The sequence below is a fragment of the Macrobrachium nipponense genome, chromosome 32 (genome assembly GCF_015104395.2).
Source record: "Macrobrachium nipponense isolate FS-2020 chromosome 32, ASM1510439v2, whole genome shotgun sequence".
NCBI classification, from domain to species: Eukaryota; Metazoa; Arthropoda; class Malacostraca; order Decapoda; family Palaemonidae; genus Macrobrachium; species Macrobrachium nipponense.
This window is the reverse complement of record NC_061094.1, coordinates 43836257-43856256: the sequence shown is the minus strand read 5'-3', so window position 1 is coordinate 43856256 and position 20000 is coordinate 43836257. Positions and strand designations below refer to the sequence as shown.

General features: G+C 37.7%; 1 protein-coding gene across 2 annotated transcripts in view; it reads right to left on the bottom strand.

Moving 5' to 3' along the window:
- Positions 1 to 20000, bottom strand: part of LOC135207495 (basic proline-rich protein-like) — a 65479-nt gene that overhangs the window by 45173 nt on the left and 306 nt on the right. The window contains exon 2 of one of the 2 annotated variants that reach the window (XM_064239305.1): positions 4153 to 4199. The exons of the other annotated variant lie outside the window; for it this stretch is intronic. Within the exon in view, the coding sequence (XP_064095375.1) occupies positions 4153 to 4184 (32 nt within the window). The 5' untranslated portion in view covers positions 4185 to 4199. The remainder of the gene's footprint in view (positions 1 to 4152; positions 4200 to 20000) is intronic. 2 annotated transcript variants of the gene reach the window in all.

The window sequence follows — 20000 nt, the reverse complement described above, 5'->3', positions numbered from 1 at the left end:
CACTCCGAATTTATGGTGGGAAGAGAATTCGTCACTCACGGGAAAAAAAAAAATCATAAGAAACAAGCCAACGATATGAGACCTCGAGGGTCCAGATGGTAGTCAGGCTTTCCGAAAGGATCAGTGCAAACAGCTTCATACTTAATTGGTCATTGGTTGGACTGGTTTACTTTCCAAGCGTAACTCGGTGTGACCAGGCCAGGTCAAGCCGCGTTAGAGACACTGGTTTAATAATAGTTACAAAGACCAGTCGCCATTATTAAATACAAGAGATTGGTCATGAAATTGATCCCACACCTTCAAATGTATCAGGGAAGACTGACAACCGGTATCCCGCGATAAGATAACTATTCATGACGCATCGAAATCACTACACACACGTCATCCCCGCATTGGTGGAATGAACATCTTTGGGGGATCGAGCATTCCATATTCTGTTGTAACGTCTTCGTGTTATCTTACACGACACAAGCACAAACCGAAGAACAATGATGTCATGTTCTGCAACAATGAGTATCACTGTTTGCAATCTATGCATTCGGCCCTCTCACCAAGAGAAGGGAAATATAAATAAATTCGTCCGCACATAGACCATTTCCTTTTACCATAAAGATTTACTCTTCCAGTTGTACACTGGGCGGTGGAAAGTGAGGTCTTCTAATGTTTTAGCTACTTCATCTGCTTTATTTTATGAACATAAGTACAATACTAACTGCTGTAGGTGGATTAGTCATACTATGTGTATATATATATATATTATTATATATATATATATATAATATTATATATAAATGTTGTTTTCAGTAATATTAATGTCAAGAGTTTAGTAATCAAAAATTCTCCTAAAGATCTTCCAGGCTGCATATATGATTCCTTGCAAAAAGTGTGATAAAATCTATTACGGACAGACTGGCAAATCTCTTTCACAGCGTCTTAAGCAACATCAATATTCTGTGAGAACTGGGCAATATCGAATGCATTATTTGTACATATGAGAGATTTAGACCATCCTATTAACTGGAGTCAAGCAAGAGCCTTAGTCCCATGTAATGACACAGTTAAAAGGAATATCATTGAATCTTGTTTTATCAAGTCAAATAATAGAAATGTTCTAAATTTAAGTCTTGGTTTATTTAAACTTGATGCTTTCATAATGAAAAAAGTTGTAGATAAATATAAGCAACAAAATTAATATATTCAGTTTTTTACATGTTTTGGATTCTGTAAAGATACTTTGTAATTTCGGTTAGCGGGTCAGAATCTGTTTAAGTTTGTGACCGTGTGATATCCGATAATCCTGGATTATCCCTTTTAATTTTTACCCCTTTTGATAATTAACCATCTGGTATTCCTGATCTTGTTTGTACCTGAGGCCTTCCTCTCCGATTGTACTTTAGTAGCTCCTTGACGATGTCTGAATAAAGACGAAGCGCTTGGGATCCTGACTTTCATTTCCCGTGGTATTCGCTTATTTATGAAGTCACGTGCATCTACTGTGAATTTTTTAAGCATATATATATATATATATATATATATATATATATATATATATATATATATATATATATATATATATATATATTTGGCTACTACAAATGATTATATACGTTTTTCGTTCTTCATAGTGTGTTATCAGAGTATTTTTGTTACCAAAGGCTAATATTTCATTCTTATTCCTGGCTTTTTCTATGTAACTTTTCAAAGACTAAAATAAATTATTAGAATATCTATACTTGGGAAAGAACTCATTAACAAGAATACCACACCTGACACCAAAATAATAGTGTCTCTGCCGAATCGTTCTTTTAATACAAAGTAAACCTTCCTTTTGTTGTCAAAAAACGCTGAGTCATGTTTATCTGAACTTCCCATGGCAATGAGGTTCACAAAGATTATCCCTGAACATAATGATTAAACAGAGATGCCAGGTGCCGACATTACGACGTCTCTCTCTCTCTCTCTCTCTCTCTCTCTCTCTCTCTCTCTCTCTCTCTCTCTCTCTCTCTCTCTCTCTCTCTCTCCAGAACTGTCGTCTAGCTAATACTGATAATGAACCATAATTCATAAATTAAACTACCATGATACTGAAAACATCACTTCACTTCTCAAATAATGCAGAATGAGATTGAAGACCGGCGTAACAAAAAAACAAAACAAAAAACGCTGTGGCGGGTCTATCAGTATAGCATTGTCTACGAATCGAACGACACAGGAAGAGAGTACAAATAACAACTAAATACACGAGAAACAGTTATACGTATTAATGAATGTCGTGAAATAGAAATCTGTCATGATATGCACGTGTCATAATTTCGAGCAGTTATCTTTAAAACTATTCGCAAATAATGGTGAACAGAGAAATGACTGGCAAATTGGTTTAGCTGAGATATAGTTAATTTGTCTCAAGGCCACACAATGAAACAGCTGAATCAATGCCTCAAGTACTAATTTCGCAAAAAAAAAAAAAAAAAAAAAGTAATGTAAGAAACAGTAGAAAGGAAAAAAACACGAGCTCATATAAATAAGGGGGTTGGGTATGCATTATCATTAAAAATCTATTTGTACACTCAAGGGCACATATTTTGTCGTGTAAATACCACAAAGCATCGTAGGTGTATGCTATCACACGCTAAACATCCATCAAGTCAAAATAAAAACGTAAAATCAACAGCCACGGTTAAAAAAAACGTAATCTTATGCTCAAACGTGCAATAAGCTTCTCGAAGTCCTTGTGCTTTCGGCAAGCACAGCGCTCTCTCTCTCTCTCTCTCTCTCTCTCCAAAATTGTAGTCTAGATAATACTGATAATGAACCACAATCAATTCATAAATTAAACTACCGTGTTACGAGGGACATCACTTCATTCCCCAAATAATGCCGGATAAATGTGACTGAAGACCAGCATAAAAAATTAGTCCTCGCCTCTGCTTTTAATGATATACTATGGAGAGTGTCAGACCTTGAAAATGGCCTTGAAAATGAAATAACAGTAATCTATCATTTCACCTATCTCTTTACTGTTCATTATATGAGCACCCTTTTGGATACAACTTGGTAAATGTGAGCATATCGGAATAAAATACAGAATTCTTTTCCAAAAGTAAAAATTTGAGTAGAGAGAGAGAGAGAGAGAGAGAGAGAGAGAGAGAGAGAGAGAGAGAGAGAGAGAGAGAGTTTACTTAACTGCCTATTCTTTCAGGCAAGAGGCGTTGCATAAAAAAAAAATGCAGTCTTGTTTAAGATACAAGCTACACAGGTATTGCCTCGTAACGATAAGTAACATGATTTAGCCTTCACAACAGGAATGCAAGATAGTGACGATAACTAACAACAAAAATCATGAACCGCCTCTGTATAACCTTATCAAAACGTCTACCAATTTTCAGAAATATGCATAATGTGTCTATCTCTTATGCAAGTTGGATATATTTTCGAACATTAAATGAAAAACAACTCTATCATTCATATCCTTACTTTCGTTTTCAAACAATTCATTAATTCACAGAGCTTTTTACAAAAGAGAAACGAATGCTTCAAGGCAGACGAAAAGGTCATGAACACGTGACTGAACTTTACGTGATTTCAGTCGCACCGATCAAATCATTACAATTGTATCAACTGCACGACCTTAAATCGTCAACAGATTCGGTAAGTTACGAAAAACAAATGACTTTGTACTAAAATATTCTAATTTCAAAATCTACTTGAATAACAGATCGAAAATATCCATCCATTTCTAATGACAGAACTTATAACCATTTCTTATTGGCAAACCGTTACGAATCACTTACCTCAATATTTACCCTTTTAAAAAGTAAAACATAAAGTCCCATATATCTAGACGCAGACATACTTTATTTCTGTGTGTGTGTGTGACAGAGAGAGAGAGAGAGAGAGAGAGTAAATTCAGGCCGCCATGGCCATGATCAGATATTTTTCTCAAGTCCTTATTTCCTGAGGGAAACGACGTTGCCACTGGAATTATTTCAAAACCGTAGCATTCCTCGTGTCCTTCCTAACACTTCCGAATTGTACAGTCTACCGTCCTGCATCCTGTACACAAGACCAGACCACCTCAAAACACGCTGATTTATCCTTTCCTCCATTCTAACCATTTTACACCTTCATCTGCATAACATCACATTTCCTCACCTTTTTGAATGCTGACGGTATTCTCGGGACATTGCTCATCAGGTGGACTAGAATAAAAATGTAAAACAAATACGTTTAGTTTTTAATCGTTTCTTTTCCCTAAAATAGTATAAAAAGTAAGCTATAATAAATTTGTTGTCACTCGAAATAATTCACATCTGTATTTTTAATCAATATAGGAACTACTTGGCCAAGATACATAAATTTGTCTTAAATACACTTTAATTAAAATCTCTCTCTCTCTCTCTCTCTCTCTCTCTCTCTCTCTCTCTCTCTCTCTCTCTCTCTCTCTCTCTCTCTCTCATTTCATTATCATCATCATCATCTGGAATGGAGAGGTATTTTGATTGCATGCAATAAATCGAGCCTTCCTGTCCGATGACCTTGCACCACCCGATATTTAGCTACCGTCATTTTTATCAATGCCATTATTAAGCAGTCACATGAGCAGTATATTCGATTTAATTGTAACAGTATTGATGGCAGACCTTCCTATCAAATACAACATTGTACAAATGCTGCTCGTATTAATCAATATTTTTTTCCTTCCTGTAAAAAGAAAGGAAAAAAACATTGGATTTCCCTTTGCTATAAACATTACCATTTTTTTTTAAACCAGCGGAAGATATTTTAAATATATGCCTCGTATTTGGGTTTGGAAAGTTTTCAGACAGCGCTTATTTCTCAACGTTACACCCAATTGCAGTTGCTTGATCGATAATATCAGACGCCTAATCATAACTTTTATTCAAATAACGATTTTTTAAACGTCACAATTTGCGACCAAAAGTGATGAAATCTACACCAAAAAAATAATAAAAAAAAGTTTGGGAGCATTACTCACACGGCGCCGCCCGACTTTTCCGTGCAGAGAGCTACCATAAAAGAGACGGAGGAATAAATCACGCATTCGTAGCACAACGAAACCTACTTATTATTCACTTTTCCTTCGGTGTTTTACTACACGAGTCTCCTACTTTTCCTCAGACTCACTTTGACGCGGCTTTCGCTCGTTTTTAGGAAGGTCTTTTACGTTGAAGTTTCATTCGGCGTCACGCTTAACAACATGAAGTTAGCGTTCACGGCTCATTGGTTATTTGGGGTCCGAGAGAGAGAGAGAGAGAGAGAGAGAGAGAGAGAGAGAGAGAGAGAGAGAGAGAGAGAGAGAGAGAGAGTCGAATCCTTCTCTTCAGAAAAAATTTCTCTGCTGGCTTAATTCGATGAATAACGAACAAAGCCTGAAGCTGTATCTGATGAGGGTAATACTGATGTTATTAGTCTCATTACAATTACTACTCACAATGATATTTTCATTACTATCATAATTGAAATCACTTTCACATGTGATAGATTTTTTTTATTGTACGCTATCATTATTCATGATTACTTAACATTCAATAAGCTATATAGTCTTCCTGTCTCTGTACAGCGCTGCATAGCTGACAAATAACAAGTTAACCTCGCTTGCCTACTATCAAACGCGTAAAAAAACAGGACAAGTCATTATTCTTTTTATTTTTTAAATACTTGTGCGTGAATACATCGTTTTCAACTTCCATGGATAACAGAACATCCAGAAATGTGACCCGATTATGTTAATGACATTCTTGTTGAGAATGCATCTTTGACTTGATAACCCAAGATACAAATGATCTCTCTCTCTCTCTCTCTCTCTCTCTCTCTCTCTCTCTCTCTCTCTCTCTCTCTCTCTCGTATCAACCTCATCGTGAGATCATAACACAAACCCATACCAGACTTGAAAAGGTCACTCATTTCATTAGCACGTCATAATTACACGCATCTTGCAACCAGCGAAAGGTCACGGATATAGACCATTGCAACACTTGAAAAAAAAAATTGATAGCGAAAGCCATAAGGCATATTACAAAGGGAAGACAGTGATAGACGAAGAGAGAAGGGGAAGAAGAGGAAACAAAGCAGGAAAGGAGAAGGGGTTAGTTCTGGGAAAATACTTGGGGTTGTTATGTTGCTTTGTTATCAACCTCAATTCTTTTGGGCACCAAAGGGCAAAGCGTCATCAAGGAGTGACGTCACAAGATTTGGCTATGGTCCAGTAACTGTACAAGGGGGGGGGGGGGGGGGGGGGGGGGGGGGGGGGGGGAGTTATGCTGTTCACGAGGATATAGCAGAGTAAAGCTTCCTATTGTTGAGTTCTGATATATGGAGTATTTTCCTTTCGCACAGAAGAATCGGACTTTGAATAAGTTGACAATCCTTATTTAACCACATGAGTCGAAGAACAGGCTTTGAATAAGTATAGACAGTTTTTAATTAACCACATGAGTATAAAGCAATAATCAGGATTACATTAAATCGTAAGATCTTATCCGAAAGGCTTAAACAATAATCGAAAGTTAAATAACCATTTAATGAAAGTACCAAGAGATCAATATGCTTGCAAAGTTGCAACAAAGGGATTGGACCATGGCACAACAAGCCAAGCGTTACCCAACAAGTGGTTAAAAAAAACGCCACTATCACGAACCGCAAATTACTCCCACTACCCAATCCTGAAGGGGAGGGCCATTATCAATTAAAATGCGGCACTGTAATCAACTCCGGCCAAAGCTTTGATAGCAGGTTGCGTGATACAGTCCCCCATAACAGATGGCCCAAATCGCCTGGGAAACATATTTGGATATCTCCATCCCACGCCCACGCCCCCGCCCCCCGCCCCCCCCCCTCCTTTTTTTTTTAATAACCGTCCTCTCAATTAACAACAGTGATTTTTTACAAAGAACTGAAATGTCCCTCTGAAAAAAAAGGTTCTTCTGCAACAATCAAGTATGATGGACAGAGAAGCATTGTAAAATATAAAAAAAATTCTTTGAATAAAAACAACATGTTAGAAAATAGGGCGCAATTATCCAAAAATTCAATATTATTAAAATGAAAATCCTACTGTCTTTAAATCATAATATATATTTCTTCCCTTTTATTAAAATATTTCCATTAATTACACATTCCCTTATTTCACAAGAATCCGTACTAACATTCGCCTGTATTGGTTCTCATTCAAATATATATATGAGCAATTGAAATGTTTACTAAGTTCCTTTGTCACATGACAATTATAAGAAAACACCCGCAAAACATTCCCAATTTTGGCGTCCTTTTAAAAAGCAATCGTGCATAATTAATTATTTAAAGAAACCATTAGTTCTAGAATAAGGCCTCTTGAATGCCTGGAACATCGTGATGCCAATGCTGTAAGATTCTGCGACGTATAAGACAATTTTTGTTGATCTGAACATAGAATTTAGGCCAAAGGCCAAGCACTGGGACGTATGAGGTCAATCAGCGTTGAAATAAGAATTGAAAGTAAAAGGTTTGAAAGGTGTAACAGGAGGAAAATGTTGCAATTGCACTATGAAATAATTGTTAGGGGAGGGTGGATAGTAAGATGGAAGACAGAGAATATGAAAGGATGTACAGTAAAAGAAACGAAAGGGGTCACAGCTGAAATATAAAAACACAATGTTGGCCTTCTGAATCCACAGTAATAATGTTTATTATAAAGACGAAATGTATTTGTAAAAATATATACAGAGCTTACAGCTTTCGGTCATCCTTCTGCTTCAATCTGAATATATATGTTTGCTAATATAAATAACGATTAGTACTGTGGATCCTATCGTGATATATATAATATATATATATATAATATATATATATATATAATATATATATATATATTATATATATATATATATATATATATATGTATATATATATGTATATATCATATATATATATATATATAGTATATATATATATATATATATATATATATATATAAAAATGTAAACATCTGTGTAGATAATATCACTATTACACTCTGACATGTTTACATTTTCAATCCAGCCCACATAAAAAAATAATAATAATAAAAAAATAATACATATAGCCTTCCCTTTACCTCGGGAAAACCTTAAACCCAAAGGAGATTATAGATGATAAGCGCTCCTACCTGACCTCTGTGGGTGACGGCGTTAACACAGCAAGTGCATTAAGCATCCAGATTCCAATAAACGCATCACAACTTCAGTTAATGAACTTGGCAGTAAAAACGACGTTAAAACCACGTAGAGTACCAATAATAAGGTCTTTTGGGCCTTCATTCTAATTATATATATATATGAGACGAACCATAATTTACGTAATTCTATGAATCTTGAGTGACGGGACACGCGACTCAATGAAGCGAAGTAGTTTAGACTTTACTTTCCATTTGAATGATCATGAGATCCCGTTAACTCAGATGGCAGGTTCATGTTACATTCCACTCTCTCTCTCTTCTCTCTCTCTCTCGTCTCTCTCTCTCTCTCTCTCTCTCTCTCTCTCTCTCTCTCTCTCTCGTGAGTGTGCTTGTGCTGAGCGAGTCATTCTAGTACATCAAAATCCTTTTACATTCCTAGTGCAGTCTCTCTCTCTCTCTCTCTTTCTATATATATATATATATATATATATATAATATATAATATATATATATATATATATATATATATCGTGCGAATGCGCTTGTGTTGAGCGAATCAGAGCGATTTATCCAGCACACAAAATTGTAAACCGTTGTATAATTCAACCCAAAAATCATCAAGGCACATCAACTCACACCTGCGCACATTTACGAAACAATCAAAGTGAAGCGAAAATGGTCTGAGTTAAAAAAAAAAAAAAGAAAAAAAAAAAAAAAAAAAAAAAAAAAGGACGAGATTGATGTGGTTCACCATGTTTTAATTTTTTTATCTTTTATTAAGGAAAAATACCAAAAGGGCACCGGAGATGAACTCGTCATCTTGTACACACACATATATATATATACCATATATATATATATATATATATATATATATATATATATGTATGTATATATATACAATATCTATATATATACATTATATATATATATAATATATATAGTTATAATATATATATATATATACATATTTATATATATAATATATACATATAATCATATTGCATGTGGGGTGGGGGGAATTCTGAACGACAGTTTCAACGTAATTCACTACAGGTATTTGTAAACCATAATATATTAGTGTCGATGCAATATACGAATCTTTAGCGATATATTTTCTTAGCGTTCGTATTGATTCTCACATTAGTAAAACGAAATCATCCTTTAACTTAAAGTAGCCCTCATAAAATAACTTTCTCCGTAAACCATTCCACCTTTTCCACGCACGCAAAGAGTTCAAATTAGACGTCAGCAATCGACCCGATTCCTTGCACAGTAATCAAAGCTGTTAAAAACGAAATCCAAATTTTTCAGCCACGCCATCATTAGGAACCAGATCTTGTCTAAAAAGAAATCCGCCACCACTCCTTCTCCTCCCCCTCCTCCTTCCCGTTCCTTGGCTTGGCAAGTCACGCCTGCTGTTCCAGGACCAATAATGATGTTGCATAAACGCCTTATAAGGTAGTTTACACCCAGGAACCTTTTAGCACACATACACGCACGTACACACACACACACACGATCAGTTCAAGTTGGTTTCATAAAGCAGTTGAGTTTTTATAGCCAGCGCAAAGATAACAACTGGCTTATTTCTCCATCTGATCGACTACATGCAAGCTCTCAAGGTAACCATTCAAGAAAGAACGGCATGGCCGCCTGAAATAACAATTTTAAGCAAGACTTCCTATCCAAAGCCCCTGTTTCTTCGGTTCAATACAGCAAAATCGCCTCACCACGAGACAACAGAGAGCAGCTGACATCACACTGACACTGAAAATGGCTTCAATTAAAATCTTACGGTGCTAAACACAGCACGAACATACAAAAGTTAGCATGTACGTCCTACGCAACAATGGTTTGAGGTCGCTCATGTTACAGCTTCCAGTAATCACGAGCTGAGAGGTGGGCTTCAGGTCCCAAGAACCAGCTGACATTTGGCAAGATGCATATGCTGACTTTATGCAGGATGAGAATTATACGTTGGATATGTTGACTTTATGCAGGATGAGAATTATGCGTTGGATATGTTGACTTTATGCATGCTGAGAACTATACGTTGGATATGTTGACAATACGCAGGTTGAGAATTATACTTTGGATATGTTGACTTTATGCAGGATGAGAATTACACGTTGGATATGTTGACTTTATGCAGGATGAGAATTATACGTCGGATATGTTGACTTTATGCAGGATGAGAACTATACGTTGGATATGTTGACTTTATGCAGGCTGAAAATTATACGTTGGATATGTTGACTTTACGCAGTTCGAGAATTATAAGTTTATTTGCACATAAATGGATAAAGACAAGGGTGAACAGTGTACGCTTTTGGCAGAAATGAACACGCAAGCTCTTAACATTTTTATGCGTAATTAAAACATTGTGTATATTTTGCACAAAAAAAGGCCTGTGTTTCTAGTTTCGTTCAAATGTGTAGCTTCCACACAACTAAAATAGATTTATAGTCTGACCTAAATATATTAACTCGATCAAAATGACATCGAAAAGCACAACAAAGTTTGTTTAAATCATATCTTTGTAAAATAAGGCACTAATGCATTAAACCTTGAAGTTTAGCCATTTACAATACAGAGGGAAAAAGTAGCATGCACAAACATCCACATACAACAAACCTACCGTAAACAGACACTAGTGTATTAAATCATCTAGAGTAGTTGCCATTTACGATACAAAGAGGAACGGAGTATAGCTAGCAAACACAGAGCATTAAATCCCCCGATAGCAACGGCTGGGAAGAGCGGCACACCAGGATGCACATACTCTAGAGGACATATGATCTGGAGCCGAAGGTATCCCGTATCAAGGTCATCTGACCTGAGAAACAGATCACGGCCTTCCCTCGTCAATGCAAGGCGAACTGCATTCATCCGAGATTCAGAACTGTATGCACTCTTTTCAGGAAAGCTGATATGATTCTAATAACTGTAGGAATCGCTGTGGTTGATGATGCTGTGGATGCTTTCTGGACAAGGGATTCATCCTTCATTCAACAACCGAAGAAATAACTGGATTCAACTGAACTGAACAGAAAGGTCAGGAGCTAGGACCTATGAGGTCATTCAGCGCTGACACGTAAATTGACAGTAAAAAGGTAAGGTCTTGAAGGTGAGGAACTGTGATTTGAATTGAATGGAGTTTAGGCCAAAGGCCAAGCGCTGGGACCTATGAGGTCATTCAAAGCTGAAACGTAATTTGACAGTGAAAAGGTTTAAAAGGCGTAACAGGAGGAACTGTTAGAAGAGGGTGGAAAGCACGATGGAAGGAAGAGAATATGAATAGAGGTACAGTAAAAGAAATGAAAGGGGTTAGAGCTAAGGGCAGAAGGGACGGGGCAAGAGCCTTAAGCAATGCCAACAGTATACCTCATGAGGTGCACTGACGGCACTACCACTCCTATACGGAGAGGAAATAACTGGACGGTAACTTCAGGGGCATCCCGTATTAAGAGGTTAGGACTCTAAAGAATCATACCAATAACAGCAAAAGCTCTTGGGAGAAATCAAGTATTCCGCTGAAAACTCCCAAGATATCTGTGCACGATTTCTGACGAAAATGTCACAAAAATATATCCGTGGTTCGTTGGGCAAACATGACAATGGGTGTACGTGGTATGATGAACATGAAGTAGACTTTTTAATCGATATTTCATTCGCCTAACCACTGCAATTAACTTTCCAGATTTACAAGCTCCGATCACATCACACAGAGCATACGGTTTGAGGACGAAAAAATACAATGCTGGATTATTATCATCGTTATGATTATTATAGGCGCAAAGTCGCCATTAAAAGGAAATAAACACAACACTGTGTAAAGCATCCCATAAGCCGTGCCAGACTCGCCCAGCATTTCCCATCGTCCTTACAAAAGACGCAAGAATACAAATGACGAAATCATCGAAACCCGATGACATTTTCTCGAGTCACTTCCTACCTAACCTACGAAAACCTCGAGTCTCTCTGGTGGCCACATAAAATTCCGAAGCGATCCGAGTAAGCCACTACTACTACCCGGGTCACATTGTCCCTCCTACCTCCCGGGACCCAGAGAATCTCAAGGACCCCACAAAGACCTCCCTCTACCCTCCCTCAGGAGAATAGGACCTCAAACGCCCTCCTCCTCGTCCCTTGTATACCAGCACTCCTTTTCACAGGCGGTCCTTAGACGTCTCCTCTCTGACCTTGGGACTGAAGATAACAATGAGAGAGAGAGAGAGAGAGAGAGAGAGTATTAAGTTTTCTTATGATTAGGATAGAATCCAATATAAGATTGTAATATCAGAGGCAAAATTCATGAAGACAAGCAGATGACTGAGTTCTATTTAAAAGAATATGATGAACGATAACAGTAAAAATGTTGTATTCCACAATATATGCGTTGGGTATTACCGAATATTTTGCCAGTATTACACGGGTTGTAACCATTCCTTGGACCTTGACTGTAAACGTCAAATAAGAAGTTACATAACCCGTGCAAAGTCTACTCGCCTAACTTGAGCTAACTGCATTTCTAGATCTTCATAAATTGAATGGTAAATACTGAAGGCTCCAAGGTAATGACTCATTGTACAAAATAGGAAAATCCGAACCAGTGAGTTACTTATGGTAACAGGGCATCGTACTATATATACAAGTACAGCGAGATACCCCAAAATTAGAAAGTGGAGATGGACATAAGATACGGTAAGATAACGCCATTACAATAGGGGGAGATGGAAGACTTATTAGCATGAAAGAGAGAGAGAGAGAGAGAGAGAGAGAGAGAGAGAGAGAGAGACCGGGGTCCGAGTGAGGAAGAGAGGGGGCATGACATTCGAAGACAACCACCTCCATTCCTTCTTATTCGTGCCCTTCTTTCTCTCAGGCCAGCTAGGAACTTCTTAACCAACAATTTGGAAAACCTCGACTGACTTCGTTAAATGATGAGGATTTTCTTATGCAAGATCTACCAATTCAACGGAACAGGGTTCTCCCGCTGGGAACGCTTTGGAGGGACAGGTTCGAAGGCAAGACCAAAAGAAGGGCTCTCTTCTTTAGGTCTTGATGGAGGGTATGCTGTGCCAAACGTATTGTGATAGGTCTTCATGCCTGTCTTTGTGACTGGTTAGTGGGCAGAGGAACGGAAGGGGGTGGGGGCCCCATAAGTGGCTGGGTAGGGGTGGGATAGAATGGGAGAGACATCCTGGGTAGAACCATACGGTGGCCATGGTAGAATCGTGGCCTCGCTAAGAACGAGAGGAGGAGGAGGAGGAAGAGAGATGGGTGGGAGCCAAAAAGCATAGGTACCGCCCTCATGCCCTAAGCGTTGTAAGGACTTCTGACCCAGGGATGAAGGCTGAGCCGAGGGACAAAGGATAATAAGGCTTGACCTTCAGCGAAAGACCAGAGTCATCTCGGTACAAGAAGGGCGCGAAACGAAAGCGATATGCTATTATGAATGTACAATAGATTATACACTTAGGAGACCATAGGCCTAAACAACATCGTAGGGAGAGAAAGAAACAGGAAAAGGTCAATTTAAAAAGCAGTGGGATCATTATTTACCCAAGGGCATGTAGGTAATGGTGGTTAACTACAATTACACAGCTTATCGCTTTACATACGTACACCTGTACTACAATAACGGAGCGTTAGACATAAGAAATTGGAATGGTAGATATACAGAGTTTAGGCCAAAGGCCAAGCACTATAGTCCGACAGATCTAAACTGATAGATTGTTTACTTCCTTGAGAAAAACCCTGTTGCCAGTTCTCTCTTAACCTTTAAATCGTCCCCTTCTTGAGTCCTCAGCCATCTCCCAGGGAGGCAATATTTGGGACAGTACCTAATGAAACTGACCGTATAAATCCTAATCCGTAAACTCGATCCCTATTCTATTTGGTTATTACTTTTAAGACTATTTATTTTTATATTTGTTATGACTTATACCCTTATATTTTGCTTCTTATATTACATATTGTATATAATGATGTTTTTCATTAAAAGTAAAAAAAATCGGCAATTGCCATTCAGTATGTATGTCTTATGACATTTTCTTACAATCTTGCCAGTAGATTACTTCTATTTATTCTTTTTTATTGTTTGAATTTTCCGTCTGCCATACTATCCATTTCCTAAACAAGTTTGTAATATTTTGGATTTCATTGCTCTTCATTTTAGGTTTCCCCCTCATTCTAATTCATCAAGTTATGATTTACTTGAATTTCATTTCCTTTTTCACTCACGGTCTAATGCGTGTAACAATTTTTACTTTTAATAAGGTTGTTGCACATGAACTCATCATTGGGAGAAAAAAATTATTTACAATAATTATCGCAAGAATTGTAATAATATGATTCTATACAAAATGTACATTACGAAGAATCTTCGTCGTCAGATGATCTTACTTTAATAACAGCTATCCTTTTTGCAGCATCGCCTGTTTGGAAGTTTTCGGAATGCTTAACTGCATTTGCCCGTTTCACAGCGTGCTTTCTGTAGGAATAAATTAATTTTCCTACTGACTATTGTTAAAGCAAGAAGTCATTCTTTTTGGCGCTAGAGTTCTCAGCTAGACCGGGCGGTGGGGCTTACACAAAGGGTAGCCTAAGAGATAATTCCTTTAAATTTCATGGTTTAATAGGCTTGGCCCACCTGCATATCACCTGTCAAAGGTAACAGGAAAAGTGGCAACGTTTTTTGAAACATCTGTTACGTTTATAAATGCGATTTCTCATTTTATTTAAAAATAAAATTATAATCACAATATGTGAACGCTTAAGTCAAGCAAAACATGCTAGAAACTTTAAACTACCGATTTATTGATTCATGTGTTATAAAGTAAGGTATTTAAAACTGGATACTGGTAAATGTGGCAACAGGGTTTTTACCCAAAGACGAAAACAATCTATCAGTTTAGATCTGTCGAACTATAGGACCCATAAGGTCATTCAGCACTGGAAAGGAAATTGAGAGTAAGTTTGAAAGGTGTAACCGGAGGAAAACCTCGCAGTTGCACTATGGAATAACTGTTTTGGAAAGGGTGGATAGCAAGATATAAGAAAGATAACAAGAATGAAAGTAGAGTAAATAGAATTAAAGAGGTTGCAGCTATAGGGACCGAAAGGACGCTGCAAAGATCCTTATGTAATGCCTACAGTGCGCCACGTGAGGTGCACTGACGGCCCTACCCTACCCCACCCCACGAGGCATAAAAATTTGAGCACAATTATTCACCAACACAAAAACTAAGATGAAGCGAGAATTCTTTAAAGGTACATTTACGAAGTTGAAAAGTACTGATTAAGAAGCCACGCGCACATGAATTCATTCTAGCAGGATGATTACTTGAGTCAATTCCGCCATGATTTTTATAATGAAGAAATCATAAAATATGTAGCAATATCAGTCGACTGTGGATGCTTGCTGCTAGGGTGGAGAGGGACCTGGGTTGACAAGTACCAAAATAATTGTTAAAAAACCAGAGTACAATACGGTTCTCGGTGACTCATAAAATATTTCAAACTCGATGCCGTATCTCCGATTTGGCGGAAACCCACCACAATCGACTACAATCCAGGCACCTAAGTCACAGCTAGGTCAACACAGACGCAATGGAATTTCCCGAATAAAAGTCTGGCTCGCTTTCCACAACCATATATATATATATATAATATATATAATATATATATATATATATATATTGTGTGTGTGTGTGTGTGTGTAAAAGAACACGATTGTTAAATATAGCAACGGACCAAGTATGTAAAAATAAAAATAAAAAACAACAAGCGTAATCAAACATGCTCACACACACATATGCATGCAAAATGCTCATGCATGTGCGCATCCATAAGTGAACGAACTCGACGTATATAATGAGAATTGCTTTAGTGAGTCGTGCGTATAACAAAGGTAAAGTAAGCAGGAATACGCACTCGCATATTGTAATTGGGGTAATCGAAAGTAAAAAGTTTCCAAATCCTGGTATTATCAGCGCCTGAACCAGGAAGTTCCTTTATCTGAGATCCTCATCCACAGTCTACGGAAAGACCACAAAATGAGGAATTCAATATACCTTGCTATCTCCCATCCATCGACAGCTCAGACCGAAAATACAGGGCACCTATGACCCATCTATGCCCACTGTGATGATTCGTTAACCGCCAAGAAAATAAGGCCTTAGACCAGTGACTGTCGGTGCTACTTTGGCTTGCTACCTAAGCGTCACCTCCAAGGTGCTATAGTAGATTCACATCAACCGTGCATTTGACGTCTAGGCCAGTCCCTTACGACGCTCCTGGTTGGCTGTTGATAAGCCAATCACAGGGCTGGAAACTCTCAGTCTCTCGAGAGAGTTCACATAGGCAGGATGTATGTTCCACCTCTGCTGAAAGACGTATCGCTCAGGAGAGGTGGAATTAGATCCTACCCATGTGAACTCTCGAGAGAGACTAAGAGTTTCTAACCCTGTGACTGGCTTATCAATAGCCAATCAGGAGCGTCGTAAGGGACGGGCCTAGACATCGAATGCACGGTTGATGTGGATCTACTATATAGTGTGTGGTTCACAAATTGTATTAACAAATAATATCATTGAAAGCCTATCTCAAGAAGGGATTGCGAGAATTTGACAAAATTTGACATAATATAATCGGTAAATAACTTCCCAGATTAACTTGTCATTCAAAGTTTTCGGCTTCAATTATGTTACCATGACAACCATCTCACCCGATTTCAGACCCAAGAGATTTCGGGGATTTGAATGCTCCATAGGTGGTTAAACATTTGCGAAATCCTTTTCATGCGGCAAGTATAGAGCACAGGTATAAGAAATCCATGCAGCCATACGTAAGGTCTATAATTCATTACTGTGTGAACTTATATAAATCCTCGTTTTCCTGTGATTATCTTTGAACTTAAAGCAAAATATTTATTACTGAGAATATTCAAATATCTATTCATACCGGTGTATACTCTCCTTTTTTATGCAACTATATACGAGACGGGGAAAACATCCACTACACTCAGAATTTAATGAAAAGATGAATTCTGCTAATGCACCAACAAAAAAAGGAGGGCGAGGGCAGTGGGACTACGAATGACACTTTTAAGAATACACAGAAAATCGGCATTCCAAAGTTTGTACACAAACAATGTCAAAAGAAAAACGGAATGCAAAAACAGGCTAAGCGAGCACACCAAGCACTGAATTAATGAACCCTACGTATGATTGCATAGGTTTCTTATACCTGCGTTATATATTTGCCGTATGAAAAGGATTTCGCAAATGTTTAACTACCTATGGAGCATTCAAATCCCCGAAAACTCTTGAGTTTGAGATCGGGCGAGATGGTTGTCATGGTAACATAACTGAAGCCGAAATCTTATCATACACTAAGCCGCATCCCCTTCGAGTAGTTTTTCGTGTATAAATATCTTTTTGCATTTAAAAATACAGTCCTGTTACTCTTGGTTCGTTCAAGAAGTCGACTACTATCTTCATATCCCGCTTTCATTCGGGGAACCACTCAAGATTCAGATCAAATGTAGAATTTGGACCCCCAGACTAACACAACAATTGGAGAAAGCAGAGCCTTTATCAGATACAGAATTCTGACAGAGACTTTCCCCAGACGTAGACTAGAGACCAAAGTCTTCACAAACACGGAATGCACACCTCTACTTCACAACGCCCCCCCCCCCCCCCACACACACACACAAAGAACACGAGTTTTTAATGACGAGCGTGTAGACATTTTCTTTGACGAGTAATATTTATGTGAAATTTGGTACTTGGAGCAGACTGATTTATTTGTCATTTCAAAGAAGAATGCTGTTGCTGAAACTATCAATAGAAAACAGGGGTCGTTTGATAAGTTGCCATGTGGTTCTGGTTGCTGTATTAAGTTCCCAATTAAGACTGGATTCTACCCTTCTTGCATAATTTAATTCATACAGTGCCATTAAGAAACTATAATGGCTTGTTTTACTCGCAGGAGAGAGAGAGAGAGAGAGAGAGAGAGAGAGAGAGAGAGAGAGAGAGAGAGAGAGAGAGAGAGAGAGAGAGAGAGAGTTATCCCCGTAAAAATTACTGAAAACAATAATGTGACCGTTGCTCTTATCTTACAGTAAAAAAATGGAGACTACTCTACCATTCAGCTTATATAGAAGTTGTAGAAGGTTACCAAAGGCAGAGATCTTTCGTCTCTATGTCTCATTAATCATCCTAATTAACTCGCATCAATTCTATGCAAAACATTTCTAGCTTTTGCCCACGTTATCCTAATTTCCCCAACATAAATATACCATAAACTTCACTGAGGTCTATGTTGCCCCCACTTTCTACATTAATGCTGACTTTGCAGTATCTAAGGTGCTAGTACTAAACAAGGTGCTAGTACTAAACACGGCGGAAACTCAATGGGACGCTGTGTTTAACACTTGCTCTCGGGGATCAACGTATTATATACACCCATTTCTATATTTATAATAATAAAAGATATCTTTGATCCCCGAGGGGCTAGTGCTAAACACGGCGTCCCATTGAGCAAGGTCTATAGATACGTAGGTGGATACCTTGGTGGATATATTACCGGGTTAATTACCCAGTACAGTTCATTTTGAAGATTATATTTTTTCTTCGTGTGTCTTTCCAATATGTCTTTAATGATTCTCAAAACATACTGTTTCTAATGTTCATTAACTCAAACAATGTATGTTTTTCCCCTTAAGACGGAAGATTCGAAAGTGATACAATACCCTTTCTACGAAATATTATATCGGGATGAGATTGCTAGGCCCATAACATGTATGGGCCTAGCATTCCTCGTCCCGCGGAAGTTCAAAGACCTAATGTGAACACAGTGTCAGGTATTTTTGTTACGGGTCACCCATCCATGCAATAACCCGACTTACTTTTCGCCATCAGTACTCTATACTTGTCTAGACTGGCTTGACGCCAGGTTAACAAGTACATCAACGGTCCCTCTAATTTGAGAACTACATTTTGTTAATGCTTAAGAAATAGCTACTGGATAGCAGCTTCTTCTGGAGTTACAATGAGCAATCAAAGTTTACTTATCTCACCACGCCTACAAATTCTAGAGTCGTTACGACTCGCCTCTTTGCGTCAAAAAAAAAAAAAAAAAAAAAAATCCCCCTCTTCATAGTACGTAATACTTTTCATCCATGAATACAAATTTACTCTTATTTTCTAATGGTGGCTCTAACCAGATTTGGTGGCTTTATGGCTGACGTTTCCATGTCTGTGTTTAACGAAAATATGAAACTAAAACATATATATATATATATATGTGTGTGTGTGTGTGTGTGTGTGTGTGTGTGTGTGTGTGTGTGTGTGACAGGCCCTATTGCACTTCCAAAGCTAAGTACTGTAATGTTACAATATTTACAGCAATTTAACCATACTTGTAAAACAAAAAGTATAACAAGATACAAAATATAATATCTTAATAAGAAGGGGATACGTCATTTACCGTGAATAGATATTACTTTAAAAAAAACTTATTCACCAAATCGGATCCGGTTACGAAATTACACACTTGGCTACGTCCGTTTCTTGAGAAAACCAAAAAAAAAAAAAAAAAAAAAAAAAAAAAAAAAAAAAAAAAAAAAAAAAAAAAAAAAAAAAAATGAAAATGTTCATGCGTCTATTGCACTCGACTCCCATTTGTTTACACATAAAAAAATACTCTAACAAATAAGCAATTATGGCAAATCGTTTAACGGTCGTATGACGGACTTCCTGACAATCAACTTTTATAACACCCCATGAAATGGAAACTAGGCCTACCGAGACTAACACTACTAAATCTCCACTCG